At 37.5% G+C, this 21942-nt stretch overlaps 2 protein-coding genes across 12 annotated transcripts in view; one reads left to right on the top strand and one right to left on the bottom strand.

Moving 5' to 3' along the window:
• Window positions 1-21942, top strand: part of GSDME (gasdermin E) — a 124146-nt gene that overhangs the window by 90211 nt on the left and 11993 nt on the right. The window contains exon 10 of one of the 4 annotated variants that reach the window (XR_012380250.1): window positions 632-656. The exons of 1 other annotated variant lie outside the window; for it this stretch is intronic. Coding sequence is in view for 2 of the 3 variants with exons in the window: in XM_073898982.1 (XP_073755083.1) it covers window positions 632-778 (147 nt within the window). In the remaining variant the exon portion in view is untranslated. Of the gene's footprint in view, window positions 1-631; window positions 939-21942 lie in introns of those variants that run through there. 2 more of the 4 variants (XM_073898982.1, XM_073898983.1) reach the window with 2 other exon arrangements.
• PALS2 (protein associated with LIN7 2, MAGUK p55 family member) overlaps window positions 2863-21942 on the bottom strand; it is a 135645-nt gene continuing 116565 nt past the window's right edge. For 5 of the 8 annotated variants that reach the window (XM_073898976.1, XM_073898977.1, XM_073898978.1 and 2 more), the window contains exons 11-13: window positions 18887-19089; window positions 17301-17429; window positions 2863-8984 (exon numbers count right to left, since the gene is read on the bottom strand). In XM_073898976.1, the coding sequence (XP_073755077.1) occupies window positions 8808-8984; window positions 17301-17429; window positions 18887-19089 (509 nt within the window). In that variant the 3' untranslated portion in view covers window positions 2863-8807. The remainder of the gene's footprint in view (window positions 8985-17300; window positions 17430-18886; window positions 19090-21942) is intronic. The other 3 variants (XM_073898975.1, XM_073898979.1, XM_025873034.2) reach the window with 3 other exon arrangements.

Genomic DNA, 21942 nt, shown 5'->3' with positions numbered 1-21942 from the left:
GAGTTAGAGAAGGGTTGAGAATTCTAAGCTAGTGTACAGACTTTTTTCTTCAGAAAAAAATTGGTCCACCTCTCTTTTTCTGTTATACAAAAACAGATGAGTCTGGTTTTGATCCAAAAATTCATTTTAAATTGTGAATGCCACAGGAAGACAATTTATAGAAGTCTCTATAGAAGTCTCAAATGAACTGTAAGTGCCATTATAGTACATATATTCTGCTAAACAAAATAATTAGCAGGATACCCTTCCTTAGGGGGTCTAGCTATAGACTCTTTTTTTGTTATGCTTTGATGAGCGTACCAATTTTATGTCTAGAACAATGATTTCCCATGTATTCTCGATTTTTAATTTATAAAATACTACATACTGTATCAAAGGAAACTCAACTGTTTGTTTGCAATTCTTTTATAAAGAACTTGGACTCTCTCTCTAGTGCCTCTCATTCCATTGCCACTAACCACTGGGGAGCTGAAACCACTTTTCCTGAGCAAAAAGTAGCTAAGACTTCCTCCTAGAATTCGTCTTACTTTAGGAGCAGGGAGGATAAGAAGTAGCAGCTGTTGAAAGAGAAATGTGTTACTCAGCATTTTTTTTTTTTTAACCCTCATCTATTCCTTTTTCTGCTCTTCAGATTTTAAGGAATCTTAACACAGAAGAAATGAAGCAAAATAACTCATCACTTCAATTAAAAATGAGACTAAATCTTACGCAAATACTTCCAATACATGAAAAAAAGGAGAGTTGTGCACTGTGTGGCAACATAAAGAGCACCTTATAACAAACTGGAAAGGAATCTGCCAAAGTGAAAATAGCTGTGCTACAACAGTGGCACTGTACATGCCTTTCTGTAAGAAGAATCTATCTGTGTAAACACACATGTATCACAATGCAGTGGGAAGTTCCTTTGAGTCCACAAGAAACTGGACAGTGGTTCCTTTGGGGAGAGGACTTAGAAGCTGGGATAAGAGGTTGGAGGTGGGGGGGTGGGTTACCCTTCTATTCCCGTTATAATTTTATATGTATTAACCTCTAAATGAAAAACAACCGAGCAAAGCCAAGGCAAAAAAACCCAAAAGCAACAAAAACTAAAGCTCAGCTTCAGGCAGAAAGAAAAGACACCATTCCAGCACATGCCAAAAGTTTGGGTTACATCAAACAGGCAACTAAGGCATCTGGCCCTTTCCACAATTATCAGCCAGTTACCCTGTTAGACTGTTTTAAAAATCTGCAATTAAAAAAGGATGTAGCCTTATGCTGCTACAGGTGATCCCAGCCCCCCACTTATTGTCACTCCTTAGCAGACCCCACTGTGATGTGGTAGACAAAGTAGGGCTGGGCATGTTTGAGTGGGCCTCCAAAAGGCTCTTCTAAGTAACTGGTACCCTCATCACTATATACGATTATTAATTCTAAGTGTACATTTACATTTGTAAACAAGTTCTGGTAGACCAGATACCTAGAAAACAGAACATAGAATATTTCCCAGAACAACGGAAGTGGAAAGCCACCTTCACTCAGATGTTTCCATGACTACTAGTCTTTCACAAGTGGTGCAGAGAGAAACATTTCTATTAGCTAGTGTGCTGTGGCCCTATCAGGGTTCCTCAGGTGTCCATGGGACCTGTGAACATGTTACCTTATGTGCCAAGAAAGGACTTTATATGTGTTCTTCAGGTGACAGACCTTGAGATGGAGATTATCCTGGATTATCTGGTAGGGCCCTTAGAAGGCGGAAGAGTCAGTGAGAGACTTGGCCAAAGAAAATGCAGGAAAGATGAGGCATAGGAAGGATTCAGTGCTGTTGCCGGCTCTGAAACGGAGGTCAGTTCCAGAACAAGAGTGCAGTCCAATGTGACAGCCAGTAAGGAAGCGGGGACCTCAGTTCTACACCAGCATGGAACTGTAATCTGCCAACAGCCTGCAGGAGCCTGGAAGCAGATTCTCTCTTCAGCGGTGAGAGCCAGGGCAGGCCCCAGGAAATGTCTCAATTTCACTTAGGTGAGACCTGTATTGGATTTCCAACCTACAGAACTGAGTTTGTGTTCAAAGTTGTGAAGTTTGTGGTAATTTTTTACTGCAGTGAGAGAAAACAGTGTAAGAAGAAAGTGAACAATCTAAAACCAAATTCTTTGGGAGACACGAGAAGTACACTAGCCATTTCTGAAGTACGAGGCATGAAATCCCAGAAACTTAGCTTGAGAACGAGTTGCAAAGTACCTGTTGTGGACACCGGCTTCCCGCACTCACCCACAGTCACGCCTCCACCTGTTGGCCAGCCTGGTGGATCCACCTCCCTTTTCCATTGCAGGCCTCAGGGCTGAGCTGTGCCCCAACAGGTGCTGTCTTTCCCACCTGGGATTTTCCTGCTGGGCTAGCTCGTCCTAGCATCTCATGTCATCTAAGCACAGAGGCCTTTTCTTGATCCTATAATTTAATCTTCCCTGTCTCTGCCATTTTTTCCTTGAGTACGTCACCTTTGAAAGCCACCAAATGGCTTGGGCTGGGATAGAGGAAACAATAGTTAGGGTTTCCTTGTTAAAGAAGAGAAGCAGGTGAAAAATTTATATATTTATTTTGGTGGGAAAAACTAAATGTTATTACAGGCTTTCTGTAAAGATTATTGGCATTTAAAAGAAATTACCAAAGCTAATCTGGTATCCTCTATATTTTATCATCTCTAAACCTTACTTCTACCTATAAATGAAACACTACATTTTTGCAATATTTTTATATGTACAAAAATATTTTACTTGGAATATACAATCTCATGTTCAACGTTTCAATGTTTGTTTTGGACAGCATATGGAAATATGCGAAAAGAAAAATTTATAGGGACAGTTTCTGAAAAATCAATACTTAATTGTACTGCAGGAAAATTTTATTTATACAAAGGCAGCAGTAATGTTTCTTTATACAGGAACTAGTAATACAATTACTTGGAAAGCAGTAGCAATTAAATTTTATTTTTAAACTTTTTCATCAGAAACTTAACTTCAGCAGCTTGTTCAGCTTTTTAGATTGCTAACAAGCATTTTGCCCGCCATTAAAAAAAAAGTTCTACAATTATTTCAAAGACTAGAGGTAGAGCATGCATTTGTGTTCAAAATAAAAAATATACCAAACTGAAATGGAAAAAAAAAAAATCCCCAAAGCAAGGTTTTCACATCAAATACTCACCATGGGCTCTAAAACAACTTAACTTGCAGAAAACTACACTTGTTGCCAAACCCTAGTGCTCATTCTTCTCCAGCAAAACCCTAGATCCCACTTCCTTAAAAATCAATGTTACCAAAGAAACAGGAGTCCGTTCTTTTTAAAAGAGGACACATAGCCAAGAGGAGTATTTATCTTATACTTAAATGACAGTTGGAGAGGAGCTATTCCTCAAATCTGGTTCCACCTGAAAAGGTGAAGGCACTCCTCATTTGGACCATGTCTACCAGAAAAAGCTCTAGGTCTTCCGGGCAATTGCTGTACTATTGCCTGCCTCTCTTATTTCAGAATACGATGAAGACCATATATTTAAACTGGTGATTACTTCTGCTTTAACAGTGGTAATTTATAGCTGAGGAGTTTTGAATGCTCTGCTTTTTTCCACTTCCTCTAAGCTCCTTGGCCACCTTGACCGATATGAAGAAAGACTGATGTCAGGTATGGCCTGTCATATTTGTATGTTTCTACCCTCTGCTGTTGCTGAAGTGCAACAGAGACCTCTAGTTCCAGCTTTTAAAATAAGACCTTTTGGCTTCTGCTTTGTGGAAGCAACGGTACCTATTCAGTGGGACTCAAGAAGGTTTACAAGCACGGAGTCATTTACTCTCCCAAGTACAAAGCAGCATTTATGTTCATTGTAGATGTGTTCATTCAGTTTGTGCTGGGAATTAGAAAACAGGAAAAACTGGTAGGGGAAAAAAAGGGAAGGAACAGTCACTTCTGGCTGACTTTGGTGTGTGGAGGCAAGTCAGATTTATCACAGCACTGCATTATCAGCCAGCGGCCGTGAAGCAATTAAAAAGAGAATGCAACTTAGATGTCTTCATGTCAGATTCAAGGTCCACTAATTGGACCTAACAACAGTTCTCCCTATAAAGAAACAGATGCCTTCGAAACTTAATACTATGGGTTAAACAATAGGGCTGCAGTGATAAATTTCAGGCATAAGAACTAAGGTAGGGCAGCTTTAAGGGCCAAAGTTCAGAATTTCTTGGATGTCAGAGTACTGGATTGCTTAAATTTTATTTGATTTGTGAGTAACAAGATTTTGTTAAAGGTTTGGACTGAGAGTGGGGTTCTAAACTAAAATGGACCTCCTGACCAAGGCCACAAGAGAGAACAGACCCTCCTCAGAGCTGTTTTAAAATCAGAGGTAGGATTCTTGAATGGTGTGTACCATTCATTATACTACCTCTGAAGAGATACATTTTAAATGAACCAAAAGATAAACAACCTCAATATAAGTGAATACATATAATAAATAAAGTAGCCTAAAATAAGGATTTTCCAGTCTAGCATTCATCACATCAGAGTTACAAATTACTTCTTGTAATTTAATGTGAAGACAAATATTAAGCTAGCCTTATTTAACGGGTGGAATATTAAAAGGGAAATATAAATTTTATCAAAGGTCGCATGGTCAGAGTCAGAATTAGGATCTCAGCTAGTAGATGTACACCATTTCTATTTTTAACAAAAGAGATTAAAGAAAGTAGTGCAATATACTACGGAAGTGGTACAAACCATGCTTTAAAATTCTTACCTTAGAAATGAGATATCATTCCTTCACTTTTTAGTATATTAAAGACATTTCTGTTTCTGTGCACTAAATCATTCCAGGAACACAAAGGTAACATAATGAATTATAGGACATATTAAAAAATAAAACTTGAGGCTAACAAAAATGTAATTTAAAAATAATCTTACCTTAAAGAATTACAGAATTGTTATTCTTCAGATATACAATGCATACTCAAAAAATGATGCTGATTTATTAGTTGACTGTATTCTTAGAAAGTTAGTGAATATTCACTTTTATATATACAATAATCCCATTATTTAAAATACTGAATTTTGCTCAAGAACTTAAAATACATTACAGATGTTATTACATGAATTCTCACAGCAAATCCACTGGAACAAGAGGAGGGCAGTTACCATAATCTCTAAGCCTGAACCATATCATGAATTCATTTAAAGTTTAAATAAGTATTTCCTAAGAGGTTGCCATCTAGAACTCTGTCCTTTTTGCTTAAAGAAATTAAGTTATAATAATTTTCTGAGCTTAATTTCACATTTTTCAGAAAGGAGATTAGTATCTGCCTCAAGGTAAAACTAGAGCCTTATAAAACAATGTGAAAAAGGTTTCAGAATGTCTAAGAATTTGGGCGTAAACATTTAAGATCACTAGCTACAGTTACATGGGTGACCATATTTAGTTTTATTATTCATGTATTTGGGGAGAATTTTACATATTATACATATGGCTGTATATATATTATATATATGGTGACTCAGACATTTATAAAATGACCTATATATGTACATAAAAGTTCAGGATTTCTTTTTCCATATTTAGTATAAAGATTCATTACTACAAAATTATTGGCTCCCTAGCCTGTGATTTCTGGAAAATGGGGTGTTGTTTCAGAAGTCATAAAAGTACAATGTTAAGTAGAGCACTATTTTGACAAATTTTCAAAATTTTTATGGTTAATATTTATCAGTTCAAAATAACTGTACCTAACTCCATGGCTATCCATCTTGAAAATCAGCTCCAATCACCGATTATGACACTTACCGTTTTGTCTAGCAGTAAGTACCAATTTAGTGAATTTTTAAAGCAAAGATCATCTTTTATTGTCATTGGGATAGTGTGGTCAAAGCAGTTAGTATCTGGCCATAATCTATAATGCTACACTATTGTATTTTATTGCTAATTTGCATTATTTCCTAAATTTGTGTTAATAACCAATTTGCTCTTTTAAAGAAAACTTGTCCTGATAAGCTATTATAAGCAAATTTACTAGATTCTAAGAATCTAGGGTTCAGGCTACTATTGCTGTAGTCATACTGGGTTTATGATAAGATTTCTATTTTAGAAAGCTATGTTCAGCAATTGTATAGTTAAGAATTGGCAAAAGTAAAAGTCCTGATGTATTGGATATTTGATAATATACAAATATCAAACAGAAATTAAGACTACATAATCAAGACATGGCTGGAGTAAAAGTGAAACTCTACTTGTAGTGCATCACATATATTCCACTAGTTATACTGTTACATGACTTATCCAGGAACATCACCTCTAGGGGTATTTGTACATTTGAAAATAAAAAACATAGATATATATAATATTTAGTTGTATACAAACAGTCATGCCCTGAATGCTGAATGTAGACACTCTTCTGGTCACAAAGCATCCTTGGGTGCATTAATGTATTGGCACATGTTTCCCAAAGGCAATTTGCATGTGCATTTGTATTTTAACTATTACCAATTGTTTAGCATCACTTTAAACCGTTTTCTCTTCAGTAAAGCTAATTATTTTAGATATTTCCCACAAGAGAAGTTCATACTTCATTGATTACAACGATACTCTCATTGCCTTGGGAGAATCCTGGGGCCTCTGGGACTCCTTGCCCCAGCAGAGCTCTACCGGGTCCTGCAAACTCAGATGGGACTTCAGTTTCAAGTCCAATGACTCTATTGACATACAGTGACCTTTTCTGATTTTATTCTCTTCAGCTCTGGCATCTGGACTGAGATAAACTAAACAGCATTATTTCCTATTATGGGGGATCTAGTGTATATTAACTAGTCATGAATACCATTTATAATAGAAATAATTCCTTTAAGTATGGACTATTTTCTAAATAATATGCATTTTAAACCCTAGGATAAGGCTAAAAATATAGATGATGTAAAAATCATCTCCGTTATGTGAAGACAGTTGAAATATTTTGTGGATACGCTTCTTGTGCTGCTACGATGATCCCAAAGCTGTTCAAAGAGGCTCTGCGCAGAAGACAGCACATTTCCTGAAAATTTACAGTGTGTTGAAACACTAAATCATAAGACATTACCTTGTCACTGTGCTTTGATTCAGGTTGCTTTGAGGAGCCTAACTAGGGGAGAATTCTATTCTAACTATTCCCTATCCTAGGACAAAGAACATGAATTTGTGTTCTGGATATGAAACTCTAGAATAAAAAAAAAACCTATACATTTCCAATCTTAACAATACAGCAGCTTGGCTGACTGTTTCATTGTGAAGAAGATTTAAAGCAATGTGTGCATAACTGCTTATTGCCAGGTATTTTCTCTTCCTTCTAAGCCCTCCTGGCTAGTGTTCCATGTGACAGCTTTGCTGAGGAGAAAAATTAACAGCCAGGTGCCTGATGCCTACCATGGACAAAGATGACCACAAGCATCTAACCCTGTAGGTATGAATACTGTCCCTGTGAAAAGCTGGCAGCAACATAAAACAACATAACTTAGTTAAATGATGAGCTACATCTCTGAATATGTTTGAGGAAGAATTTATACCATCCAAGAATCCTAAAGGAAGATACTGAGACAAATTTTAAAAATCTGAGTACATTAATACCTCTAAAAGAGAGGCTGTTTTCCTAATTACTAAACAAAAAAGTGCATTTCCTAACAGAAATGTAAAAAAATATATAAAACCTTATTTAATGTATATTATATAATACATACAATGTACATATTATATAATGTATATGTTATATATAGGTAAGACAGCTGACAGTTATTCCCAAATCTCCTAAGTTGTTCAATGGATTTGGTTCTTAACACAAAAGATTTAACAAGTATTCTAACAATCACATCACACTTCAAAAAGCATGCTGATTGTTCAGAAAATCCCCCACTTGCAAACTTAGAGGCATTTTAAAGCATCACAGGAATTTGCAAAGGCATGATACATTTGCTGACCATATCCTAATAAAAAACTGTTGAAAGCAGTAGGTTCATTTTTGTCAAATTTCTACATGTGAAAATAAATCAACTTTATGTGTCATTTTGCTGTGTTAGGTGTTACAGGATAAGGCACTCTCTTACCCTGCATGGCCTTGCTTGCTGTGTACACATTCACTTAGTATGAGCCTGTCATGGCAACAAATGAGAGTGCGAAGTATTGCTCTTCACTTTTTCCCTCAAGATGGAAAAGAAGGGAAAAAAAACATTGTATCTGCTTAAATTAGAATGGATAGCCATATATCTCTGAAATAACGAAACCATGTAGCGTTGAGCAGACTTCTGATGTCAGACTTGGAAGGTATGGACATTATAGTTCTGTTTCTTTAAGAACCTGTATTAGGAAAGAAGGCCAACGACTACTATTTTCTCCTAATAAAGAGTAACTGACCCTTCACTAGTTAAATACTGAACTAAAGGACAGATTTACAAAACTATTTCAAGTATTCATTATCACAGTGAAAATGGGAGACCAATGCAAGAATGAAGGCTTTGAAAATTCCTTTGATGAAAAAGGCAAGGGTACTAAATCAAAACATATACAAAATGCTTCAACGCATTTCTTTATGTGGTATGAATAGAAAGGTTATCCATAAAAAGTTAGAAAAATTAAGATAAATTATATATTAGTACACCTTCCCAACCACATTTTATATAAAAATTCAGAATAGTGTACTGGTATTTCAATCTACACAATAAAAATGCCTGAACTTGGCAGATATCTTCTATCTGTGCATGTATTTTCTCAGTAGAAGGCTTATTTGTTGCAGTTACTTTTAAAAAGTTTTATTTCCATTATGAACCTTATTGAATCATCAGTAAACCCAGCTGATTGGGACCCACTGTGGCTCCATTCTCAGCTTCTCTATGGCAGCTTGTAGCTTCTCAAAGGCTTTGTCTAGATTGTCGTTTACGATGATCAAATCGAAATAGTGGTTGTATGCTCTTTGAATCCGTGCACTTTCGTCCACTGTTTTCTTCAAGTCAGAGTCCTGTTAAAGAGTGTTAAAAGGAAATGTTTCTATCATAATGTGTATTTACTTGCTTAAACACCGATTCAAAGTGAACGTGAGAAATGAGCACGTTGAGACCTTTATGGTGACTTTGATATTAATGCTCAAAATCGAATCTATAAAGTGTTAAGAGAGACATCACCACCTATTCCTATCGTCTTTCCAGCAGTGTTCATGTTTGCTTTGTAAGTGGTCTGGATCTTCTGTTTCATTGATCTTAGGATAAGATTCCTAATTGAACAACTGCTGACAATAATCTCAGGGTGAAATCTAAGGTAATAAAAGAATTACTGCAGGTTTCCAGCCCGACTCTATCGTCCTTTTCAAATGATTTTTTTTTTTAATTTGCATGTATGTATTACATCCCTAGAAAAGGAATCCCAGGATTTTCCCTTCTGTGTGTTTTTGTCTGGCTTCTTCATGGTCCATGATACCACCTGAGGTTGTCAGTACAATGAAACCAAACTGGTGGGACAGGAGATTATTCTGCCATTTTTGCAGATCTGTGAGTTGTACATCAAATCTGAAGCTGACCACTCCACACTTGTTTAACCTGCTTGTGAGGTTCACAACAATTTTCCCAGCTCTGTGATTATCAATGATCTCAAATTCACCAATGTAACCATGCTTTATCATCACAGTTAGAAACTGGTTAATGACTTTGGAGCATGGCGTAATAAGAACCTGGCATTTACCTCCTCTTTCAGGAGTGTTAATGCTTTTGAGAGCATCTGCCAAGACATTCATGTGTGCCATTTTGGCGGCAAAGAAAGACTGTGGAAAGAGCTCAAAAGATTTTTATCTTGTGAGCTCTGAGATAATGGAAACCATTTTTGCAGCGCCTATTAAGCTCAAAGCCAAATCTGCTGCCTATCTCTAGGAAAGAGAATATTAGAAATGTATTTTGAAGACGAACTACATGCTTCCTACCCCCACCAACACATACACAAATATTTATTTAATCTTTAGCTAGCATTGTTTATATTTTGTACACTATTTCTAGTCATTTTGGAATGATGTAGGTAATGAATAAGTAATGGGTTCTGCATGAGCAAGTAAAGCTTTTCATTAAATTGCAACTGTTTTGAGATTTCACAGTACTTCTACATGTTCTTCAAATATTTATCGATTCCTGTTAAAGTGTCTACTCTGTTTCATCATCTGTGGATATAACAATGAGTAAGAGTGGGTTCCTACCCTCCAGAGGAGGAGACAGACTAAGGGCAAATAAACACAAAAACTTCCAAGTTATAATGAGTACTATAAAAGAAACCAACCAGAACAAAGAATTTTGAGAATTCTATTTTAGATACAGTGATTACAAAGATACCGAGTAAATGACATTTAAACTAAGAACTATAGTGGGGGAAAGAGCATCCCAGGCAGAGGAAACAGGAATGCAAAATCCAGGAGGGAAATGACCCTGGTATGTTTTAAGATACTCAAAGTCCAGGATGGATAGAGGGATTGAGGGCAGGGGTGATACCTTGACATATGAGTATGAGCTAGGTAGTGGAGAACTCACATGCAACAGAAAAATGTCGCTGGCTTGTGGTGGAGAAAGAAGAGATGGAAATGACAGCAGACTGGAAGTATATTTTGGTGATAAAATCATCAAGACTGGCTGATGGGCTGAATGTGAAAAGTGATGAATGAATGAATGAATGGATGGATGAATAAACCAAAACGTAGAAAGCAGCAGTTATAGAAAATGCAGAGTTGGGGAGTGGGAGTAGGGAGAGCACAATTTTGGTGGGGGGAGAGGGAGGGGAACACAATGTTCTTTGTACATGTTAACATCCAAGTGCAGATGTAAGCTAAGGAGAGACGGGTGATGCAGCTCGGAGCTCTGAATTCTGGGTTATCTATACATAAACTAGGAATAATCAGTGTAACAATGGTATATAAGATAATGAGTTTGGTGAAAACACCGAAAGGGAAGTGTAGAGAAAGACATGAGTTCCAAACTAGGCCTGAGGGACACTAATACTTACATTTCAGTTAATATTTTCACTGATCTATTTGAAACAACTATCTTTTGTGATAGATGTGCAAACAGCCTCAATTCAACTTGAAAACAATTATGGCCTATTACAGTCATTAACAATCTGCTTCATTTAAGAAAAAAGTTTTTTTTGACAATGACAATCCTGTAACAATAGTGGAGTAGTACATCATTCAGATGGAAAAACAATAAAGAATCTCTATATATGGCCATGGAGAAAACCTAAATATATTGGTAAGTGGAAAATGCAGGCAGACTACTGAATATAATAGGCTACTTTTTATGTAAGAAATGAGGGAGGGAGGGTACACATACGTATTTGCTTATATATTTTTTTAAAGATTTTATTTATTTATTTGAGAGAGAGAGAATGAGAGATAGAGAGCACGAGAGGGAAGAGGGTCAGAGGGAGAAGCAGACTCCCTGCTGAGCAGGGAGCCCGATGTGGGACTCGATCCCGGGACTCCAGGATCATGACCTGAGCCAAAGGCAGTCGCTCAACCAACTGAGCCACCCAGGCGCCCCATATTTGCTTATATTTTAAGAAACTGTGAAAATGACGACCTACGTAGGTGGGAGTGGAGAGGACAGAGAAAAGCTAGATTTTCCTGTTAAGATTTACTTTAGAACTATGAAATGTATAGAATTATACAACAAAATTCAAATAAAAAAAGGACAATACCTAAAAATCAAAAGCAAAATGAAACAAACCTGTGTTTCAAGTTGATGGTTTAACCATGCAGAATGGAAATATTTCAGTGACTTTAAAATAAAATAATACCCAAGTGGGATATATCTTAGGAACAATTTTTTAAAAGCTTGAAACTTAAAAGTTTTCAATAATCATACTGTTGATAATATCAATATTGATATTGTTACTCAGAAATTATATACAGAGTGGGTTCTTAGTTTATATATGTAAAGTAAGAAATGATGTCATCAGGAACCAAGATTTTCAGCATAAGAAAAAGACAACTATAGAGTCAAAGAAGTTAAGTAAAATAATGGAAAGTTTAAATTGGAATTATCAAACTGAACAAATGATGTGTGTTTTCTTAAAGAGAAAAATGTATTTCCTATATCTGGTCACCAAAAAGCCTGGAAACAATGAGCAACTAAGTTGAACACACAACTTTAGCACCTATATTGCCTCTAAATACCATTTCCCAGTAAAAGGAACCAGTTTTTTTAGATGGCTGGCTCCAGGTCTGGGCCAAGAAATGCGTAAGAAAATCTGGAACAGTTTATCTAGCTACGAAGAAAAGAGTCATCAAAGATTATTGGGGTTGTGCTAAAAAAACCTCAGAAGACAAGCTGAATATTCCTGTAAGCTAAACATAGGCCAATTTAAACATCAAAAAGAGTAGTAACTAAACTAAGTACACAGAGAGCAAGCATTACAAGAAACTTTAAAACATGACAATTTCCATACACTGAGATAAACCTTAAGGACAAAACAAAACAAAAACAAAAAAACCACCCACCAAAAAACTAGTTCATGGTAATCACACCTGGTAGTGTTGGTGTACTTATTCTCAGACTGCTGTATGTGTACTGTGTTTTGAGCAATTATGTGATATTCTAACATTCCCAGTGTTTTTGAGTACTGGGATACTCAGTACTCAGAATGGAGATAAAAGAGGCTAAATAAAAACCTTGTAATTCTGAATTTGAATGGGATATAGCAGTATGAATTCATGATATGGTTTCCTTCAAACGTACAACAGAAAAACATATATCCTAGCTCTACCTGAAAAGTAGAGCTAGAAACAATGATCAATCTTGTGACAATGTGCACTCCTAGTATTATGGTCTTAAAATACCATTCACTCTGAAAAGAATCAGAGCTCCTTGAAGCAACAGCTGATATCTGGCCTAGAACAGAAAATGTACAATAGGAGCCTGGAACATCTGTCATACCAGATAGCAAGGAAGCTGAGACTATTGGACTCATGAAATAAGGTCTCAAGGGCCAACTTGAATAAGCTCCTATTGGTCAAAGATGGGACAATTTGAGCATCAATAAGAATGACCATATCTTCTTCTTCTTCTTTTTTTTTTTTTTAACATATAACGTATTATTTGTTTCAGAGGTACAGATCTGTGATTCAACAGATAGCAGGAGGGGAAGGGAAATCGGAGGGGGAGATGAACCATGAGAGATGATGGACTCTGAAAAACAAACTGAGGGTTCTAGAGGGGAGGGGGGTGTGAGGATGGGTTAGCCTGGTGATGGGTATTAAAGAGGGCACGTTCTGCATGGAGCACTGGGTGTTATACGCAAATAATGAATCATGGAACACTACATCAAAAACTAATGATGGCAGCAACTTCTTCCTAGAAACATCATCAAAGGCAAGGGAAGCAAGGGCAAAAATGAACTATTGGGATTTCATCAAGATAAAAAGCTTTTGCACAGCAAAAGAAACAGTCCACAAAACCAAAAGACAACCAACAGAATGGGAGAAAGTATTTGCAAATGACATATCAGATAAAGGGCTAGTATCCAAAATCTATAAAGAACTTATCAAACTCAACACCCAAAGAACAAATAATCCAATCAAGAAATGGGCAGAAGACGTGAACAGACATTTTTCCAAAGAAGACATCCAAATGGCCAACAGACACATAAAAAAGTGCTCAACATCACTTGGCATCAGGGAAATCCAAATCAAAACCTCAATGAGATACCACCTCACCCCAGTCAGAATGGCTAAAATTAACAAGGCAGGAAACGACAGATGTTGGTGGGGATGCGGAGAAAGGGGAACCCTCCTACACTGTTGGTGGGAATGCAAGTTGGTGCAACCCCTCTGGAAAACAGTATGGAGGTTCCTCAAACAGTTGAAAATAGAGCTACCATATGATCCAGCAATTGCACTACTGGGTGTTTACCACAAAGATACAAATGTAGGGATCTGAAGGGGTACGTGCCCCCCAATGTTTATAGCAGCAATGTCCACAACAGCCAAACTGTGGAAAGAGCCAAGATGTCCATCGACAGATGAATGGATAAAGAAGATGTGGTATATATGCACAACGGAATATTATGCAGCCCTCAAAAGGAATGAGATCTTGCCATTTGCAACGACGTGGATGAAACTGGAGGGTGTTATGCTGAGTGAAATAAGTCAATCAGAGAAAGACATGTATCATATGACCTCACTGATATGAGGAATTCTTAATCTCAGGAAACAAACTGAGGGTTGCTGGAGTGGTGGGGGGGTGGGAGAGATGGAGTGGCTGGGTGATAGACATTGGGGAGGGTATGTGCTATGGTGAGTGCTGTGAATTGTGCAGGACTGTTGAATCACAGATCTGTACCTCTGAACCAAATAATGCAATATATGTTAAGAAAAAAAAAAAAAGAAGAAGATAGCAGGAGGGGAAGAATGAAGGGGGGTAAATCGGAGGGGGAGACGAACCATGAGAGATGATGGACTCTGAGAAACAAACTGAGGGTTCTAGAGGGGAGGGGGGTGGGGGGATGGGTTAGCCTGGTGATGGGTATTAAGGAGGGCACATTCTGCGTGGAGCACTGGGTGTTATACACAAACAATGAATCATGGAACACTACATCAAAAACTAATGATGTAATGTGTGGTGATTAACATAACAATAAAAAATTAAAAAAAACTAATGATGTAATGTATGGTAATTAACATAATAATAAAGAAAAAAATAAGAATGACCGTAATAGAGTAACCACATCAAAAACTCACATCAGGTGCTCATAATGAAACTAAAAACCAAAGAAAACAAACCTTATTTGATCACCTGTTGCTTCTGGGGGCTCTCAGAACAAATCCTATTATTCCGAAAACTGACCCATCAAAAGGAAAGTATAAGCATATACCCTGACTTTCCTATATGAACTTTACTTCAGAGTAATCAATAATTGATGAGGAAAAGTTATTTCTTAGAACTCTAGTTTATAAATTCAGAATGAATGACAAACTTGAGTGTTATCATTTTACAATCCCTAAAAAATAAGTGATCCAGGCAAAGATGAATAAACTTGCCAAAATCAGTAGGTAAAAAGCTACTGGAGAACTTTACAGATCGGGCTCACAACATTTGAACCCACTGATTAATCTTATCACAAAAAAAGAGAGCCTTTCCTATGCCTCATAATGTAACAAGGGAAGAAGTATCAATTATTAATTATTCTTGGGGAAAAAAAAGTAAACCTATATCTGTTCAAGCGTCTATCAGTTCACAGGGAATAGAAGGAAATGACACAATGGGGACAAAATTGGCAAAATCTAGACTGTGAAGCGTTCTATAGGAAAACTGACCCAACTTTGTTTTGTTTTGTTTTTTGTTAGAGCAGGAGCTTGTTCTCATGACCCTTAGATCATGATCTGAGCTCAAATCAAGAGTTGAATGCTTAACCAACTGAGCCACCCAGGCGCCCTAACCCATTTTTTTGAACAACTGAATTATAAGGTTACAAGAGAGGGGAGGTGGGGAGTGAGAATTTACAGATTAGAACAAGGAAAGGGATGTCTGCTTCCAGCTAAGATGTAGTAACAGATATCAGACTAACCCTCCTACCTGACAGTGAAAACAGACAAAATGTATGGAACAGTTTTTTTTTTTTAATTTTTTTATTGTTATGTTAATCACCATATATTACATCATTAGTTTTTGATGCAGTGTTCCATGATTCATTGTTTGTTCATAACACCCAGTGCACCATGCAAAACGTGCCCTCCTCAATACCCATCACCAGGCTAACCCATCCCCCCACCCCCCTACCCTCTAGAACCCTCAGTTTGTTTTTCAGAGTCCATCATCTCTCATGGTTCGTCTCCCCCTCTGACATACTCCCCTTTTCTTCCTCTCCTGTTATCTTCTTCTTTTCCTTTTTACTTAAAATATGTTGCGTTATTTGTTTCAGAAGTACAGATCTGTGATTCAACAGTCTTGCACAATTCACAGCGCTCACCGTAGCACATACCCTCCCCAATGTCTATCACCCAGCCATCCCATCCCTCCCACCCCCAACCACTCCAGTAACACTCAGTTTGTTTTGTATGGAACAGTTTTTAAGACCTTGTGCACTGTGCACAAGGCAACAAAAGACTGATACCTCAGAGAAACAGGAAACGAAGTGAACCCTACAACTGCCCCAGCTTATTGTCTTGAAAGACCTTCTAGGCTGCAGTACACAAGGTGGAGCCCAGAAGGAGCCTACCCAACATTCCAAGTTGGCGTATACCTATGCCCAGACTTACCAAGTTGTACACTTTCGGTATGTACAGTTTATTATATGTCAATTACCCTCAAGCTGGGGGGAAAAAAGAAATTCAGAAGATATCAAGTAAATGCAACATGTTGATCTTGTATGGATCTGATTTAAACAAATCAACTGTAAAAAAAAATTCTAAATCTTGGAGAAATTCAAATATGGATGGCATACTGATGATATTAGGAAGTTGCTCTTGTTAATTTTTTTGTGTTAATGGTGTTATGGTTATGTTTAGAAAGTCTTTATCTTTTAGAGATAGATAATGAAGTATTATGGTTGACATATCAAAGATTTGCTTTAAAATAATTCAGGTTAGGGAGGAAGTGAAGAGAGGGCTAATTGAAACAGAAATGGCCACACATTACTGAACCTAGGTGATAGGAATATGGGAGTTCATTTTTTTCCTCTTGTATGTACTTTAAATTTCCCATAATATGAAAAGAGAGAGAGGAAGAACAAGAGAAAACATGTAACAGAAACTAAAAGTCAGAACTAACTACCAGTAGTAAACCTTATGATGAATATGCTTCTTAATGGTCTTGGAGCCCAATTTCCTCACTGATAAAATGAGAGTTAGATTAATATGTGTATTTTAATACTGCTCCATTTCATTTATATAGAGGGAATAAACTTGTGTGTTTTTTAAGATATTTATTTATTTATTTGAGAGAGCGAGGGAGAGGGAGGGAGAGAGAGGGAGGGAGGGAGAGCATTCCCTGCTGAGCACAGACCCTGATGCAGCACTTGATCCCAGGACTCTGAGAATATGACCTAAGCCAAAGGCAGATGCTTAACTGAATGAACCACCCAGGCATCCCTAAACTCGTGTTTCAAAACAAAGTAAACAATGATTTTTAAGTAAAAGTCATACTGTTCCAAATCCTAGCTATATCTCATGAATGAATTTTTATTCTGTAATGCAACATATAGTGTATTTATTTCATAAATATGATTAGAATTAAACATGCCCAAAAGAAAAAAGAAAAAAAAATCTTAGGAGTAAAACAACATTGTTAGTCTGAAAAGAACTGCTCACCGTCAAAAGCTTAGTAGTGATACCAGCATCCACCACCGCCTTGTGCATGGCACGTAATGTCTCTAGTTCTGGAGCAGCAATAAATACAACATAGGGCATGAACTCAGAAGTCCTCAGCACTTTCAGGGCCTGTGTAGAAGAACAATTATAAAACAATTTATATGGGATTAGAATTTGAATTATGTTACCCTTTAATTTATAATAAATTCTAACTAATCAAAATCTATCTGCCCTCTCACTAAGGATGAAGGATGTAATTTAATACTTGCCCGCCTTCTATCCTTTTGATTCCATACAGTACTTTTCTTTTTTTTAAAGATTTTATTTGCCAGAGAGAGAGTGAGAGACAGAAAGAGAGAGCACAAGCAGGGGGAGCAGCAGGGAGAGGGAGAGGGAGAGGGAGAAGCAGGTCCACCACTGAGCAGGGAGCCTGATGCCGGACTCAATCCCAGGACCCTGGGATCATGACCTGAGGTGAAGGCAGACACTTAACGAATGAGCCACCCAGGCGCCCCATACAGTACTTTTCTAAAATAGAGATCCATCAAATGTGTTCTGACCTCAGTCATACTACCCTTTAATCCTCTTGAACAAAGGAAAGTATTGAACTTAAAGATCCAAAAATTATCAAGAATGATGTGAATGCTTTCTATGTTACTTGTAGAATTCTGTTAATATTGAAACAGCAGAAATAATCTGTGTCTATTGAGAGTGGTTATATAACTTAATATACATTTGTACTGTGAAACACTGAATATTCAGTAATTACAAAGAACTAAAAAAGCTCTACAGTAACTGACATGAAAAGATCTTCAAGATACATAATGGAAAAAAGCTAAAGAATCTATATAATATAGAATTTTTCTATTTATGTAAAAAAGAAAAATAGGAAACCCATAAAAAATCGAATTATACAGATATATATCTGTATTAAGGCATAGTAAAATGACAAAGATATATACCAAACTATTAGTAATTATCTCTGAGTAGGGAAGTTAAGTTGGGTTGAGTGTGGAGGGGTGAGAAAGGGTCAGTGAGAGAGAGGGAGTAAGAGTGAAGAGAATGGTGTGTGTGTGCGTGGCACTGGTTGGGAAGGGGTGTGACTTTATTCTTTATGTTGTAGCTTTGCTAAAATTTTAAAATCAACATTTCCTAACACATGCATATGTTACTTGAACAAGTAAATACTAAACTTCTATCAAGTTCTATTCCTATCCAAACCTCTATTGGCTAATTATTTTTTTAAAGTTTTTATTTATTTATTTATTTATTTGAGAGAGACAGAGAGAGACAGTAAGAGAGGGAACACAGGCAGGGGGCGTGGGAGAGGGAGAAGCAGGCTTCCCGCTGAGCAGGGAGCCCGATGTGGGGCTCGATCCCAGGACCCTGGGATCATGACCTGAGCCACCCAGGTGCCCCGTGTTGGATAATTATCGATGAGATTTATTTAACTAGCTGTGGATGAATAAGGTTCTCTCACCAATAGGTAATAGAAAGAGGCATCCTCACAATCTGAAAATAAAACCAAACAAAAACTTCACAGGAATTATGATTTTAAAAACAGCTTTGGAATCCATGCAGCTTACTTGTGGGTTGACATCCAAAATACAAGTTCGTCCAGTTTGGACAACTTCAAGAATAGAATCGATTTTGGTTCCATAGAGATTTCCTTCATATTCCCCATGTTCCAAATATTTTCCAGCTTTAATATCTGCTTCCATCTCAGACCGTGACACAAATTTATATGCTTGACCGTCTTTTTCATCTTCCCTTGGTTTCCGTGAAGTAACTAAAATAATGTTGAGAATTTATACAAAGAGAACACAGGGTATTAAAATTGAGACTAAAATGCACAGGGTAGCTTTAAGATTTTTCCATTTAGTTTTGGGGTTGGCAAATTATGACCTATGGCCAAATCTGGTCTGCTTATTTTTGTAAATAAAGTATTATTAGACCAGAGCTATGGCACATTTGTTTTATTACCTACGGTTTCATTTGTTTTACAATGGTGTAGTAGTTGTGACACGGACCAGATGACCCACAAAGCCTAAAATATTTACTCTGTGGCCCTTGAATTAAAAAGTTTGCTGACCCCTGACCTATAGGAATGTTTTAAGAGGTAGTCCCCAATACACAATTTATATTAAAAAAAATGTGCTTTATAAAGTCAGCTTGAAACGAACATATATTTACATAGAAACACTCCTAAATTTAGATTTTTTTAAATTTTTATTGTTATGTTAATCACCATACATTAGTTTTTGATGCAGTGTTCCATGATTCATTGTTTGTGCATAACACCCAGTGCTCCACGCAGAATGTGCCCTCTTTAATACCGATCACCAGGCTAACCCATCCCCCACCCCCCGCCCCTCTAGAACCCTGTTTGTTTTTCAGAGTCCATCGTCTCTCATGGTTCGTCTCCCCCTCCGACTTACTCCCCTTCATTCTTCCCCTCCTGTTATCTTTTCTTTTTTTAACATATATTGCATTATTTGTTTCAGAAGTACAGATACGTGATTCATCAGTCTTGTAAAATTCACAGTGCTCACCATAGCACATACCCTCCCCAATGTCTATCACCCAGCCACCCCATCCCTCCCACCCCCCACCACTCCAGCAACCCTCAGTTTCCTGAGATTAAGAATTCCTCATATCAGTGAGGTCATATGATACATGTCTTTCTCTGATTGACTTATTTCACTCAGCATAACACCCTCCAGTTCCATCCATGTCATTGCAAATGGCAAGATCTCATTCCTTTTGATGGCTGCATAATATTCCATTGTGTATATATACCACTTCTTCTTTATCCATTCATCTGTCGATGGACATCTTGGCTCTTTCCACAGTTTGGCTATTGTGGACATTGCTGCTATAAACATTGGGGTGCACGTACCCCTTCGGATCCCTACATTTGTATCTTTGGGGTAAATACCCAGTAGTGCAATTGCTGGATCATATGGTAGCTCTGTTTTCAACTGTTTGAGGAACCTCCATACTGTTTTCCAGAGGGGTTGCACCAGCTTGCATTCCCACCGACAGTGTAGAAGGGTTCTCCTTTCTCCACATCCCCGCCAACATTTGTCGTTTTCTGACTTGTTAATTTTAGCCATTCTGATGGGTGTGAGGTGGTATCTCATTGAGGTTTTGATTTGGATTTCCCTGATGTTGAGCGATGTTGAGCACTTTTTCATGTATCTGTTGCCCATTTGGATGTCTTCTTTGGAAAAATGTCTGTTCATGTCTTCTGCCCATTTCTTGATTGGATTATTTGTTCTTTGGGTGTTGAGTTTGATAAGTTCTTTATAGATTTTGGATACTAGCCCTTTATCTGATATGTCATTTGCAAATATTTTCTCCCATTCTGTTGGTTGTCTTTTGGTTTTGTGGACTGTTTCTTTTGCTGTGCAAAAGCTTTTTATCTTGATGAAATCCCAATAGTTCATTTGTGCCCTGGCTTCCCGTGCCTTTGGCGATGTTTTAGGAAGAAGTTGCTGCGGCTGAGGTCGAAGAGGTTGCTGCCTGTGTTCTCCTTTAGGATTTTGATGGACTCCTGTCTCACATTTAGGTCTTTCAACCATTTGGAGTCTATTTTTGTGTGTGGTGTAAGGAAATGGTCCAGTTTCATTCTTCTGCATGTGGCTGTCCAATTTTCCCAACACCATTTGTTGAAGAGACAGTCTTTTTTCCATTGGACATTCTTTCCTGCTTTGTCAAAGATGAGTTGACCATAGAGTTGAGGGTCCATTTCTGGGCTCTCTATTCTGTTCCATTGATCTATGTGTCTGTTTTTGTGCTTGTACCATACTGTCTTGATGATGACAGCTTTGTAATAGAGCTGGAAGTCCGGAATCGTGATGCCGCCAGCTTTGCTTTGCTTTTTCAAGATTCCTCTGGCTATTCGGGGTCTCTTCTGGTTCCATACAAATTTTAGGATTATTTGTTCCATTTCTTTGAAAAAGGTGGATGGTATTTTGATGGGGATTGCATTGAATGTGTAGATTGCTCTAGGTAGCACTGACATCTTCACAAGGTTTGTTCTTCCAATCCATGAGCATGGAACGTTTTTCCATTTCTTTGTGTCTTCTTCAATTTCTTTCATGAGTATTTTATAGTTTTCTGAGTACAGATCCTTTGCCTCTTTGGTTAAATTTATTCCTAGGTATCTTATGGTTTTGGGTGCAATTGTAAATGGGATCAACTCCTTGATTTGTCTCTCTTCTGTCTTGTTGTTGGTGTACAGGAATGCCACTGATTTCTGTGCATTGATTTTATATCCTGCTACTTTACTGAATTCCTGTATGAGTTCTAGCAGTTTTGGGGTGGAGTCTTTTGGGTTTTCCACATACAGTATCATATCATCTGCAAAGAGTGAGAGTTTGACTTCCTCTTTGCCGATTTGGATGCCTTTGATTTCTTTTTGTTGTCTGATTGCTGTGGCTAGGACTTCTAATACTATGTTGAATAGCAGTGGTGAGAGTGGACATCCCTGCCGCGTTCCTGACCTTAGGGGAAAAGCTCTCAGCTTTTCCCCATTGAGAATGATATTCGCTGTAGGTTTTTCATAGATGGCTTTTATGATATTGAGGTATGTACCCTCTATCCCTATACTCTGAAGAGTTTTGATCAAGAAAGGATG

This window comes from Callorhinus ursinus, unplaced genomic scaffold, assembly GCF_003265705.2.
Source record: "Callorhinus ursinus isolate GAN/ISIS: 27379988/994484 unplaced genomic scaffold, GSC_fseal_2.0 scaffold12, whole genome shotgun sequence".
In the NCBI taxonomy this organism is placed as follows: Eukaryota; Metazoa; Chordata; class Mammalia; order Carnivora; family Otariidae; genus Callorhinus; species Callorhinus ursinus.
The sequence above is the reverse complement of the archived record's forward strand: the minus strand, read 5'-3'. Positions and strand labels throughout refer to the sequence as shown.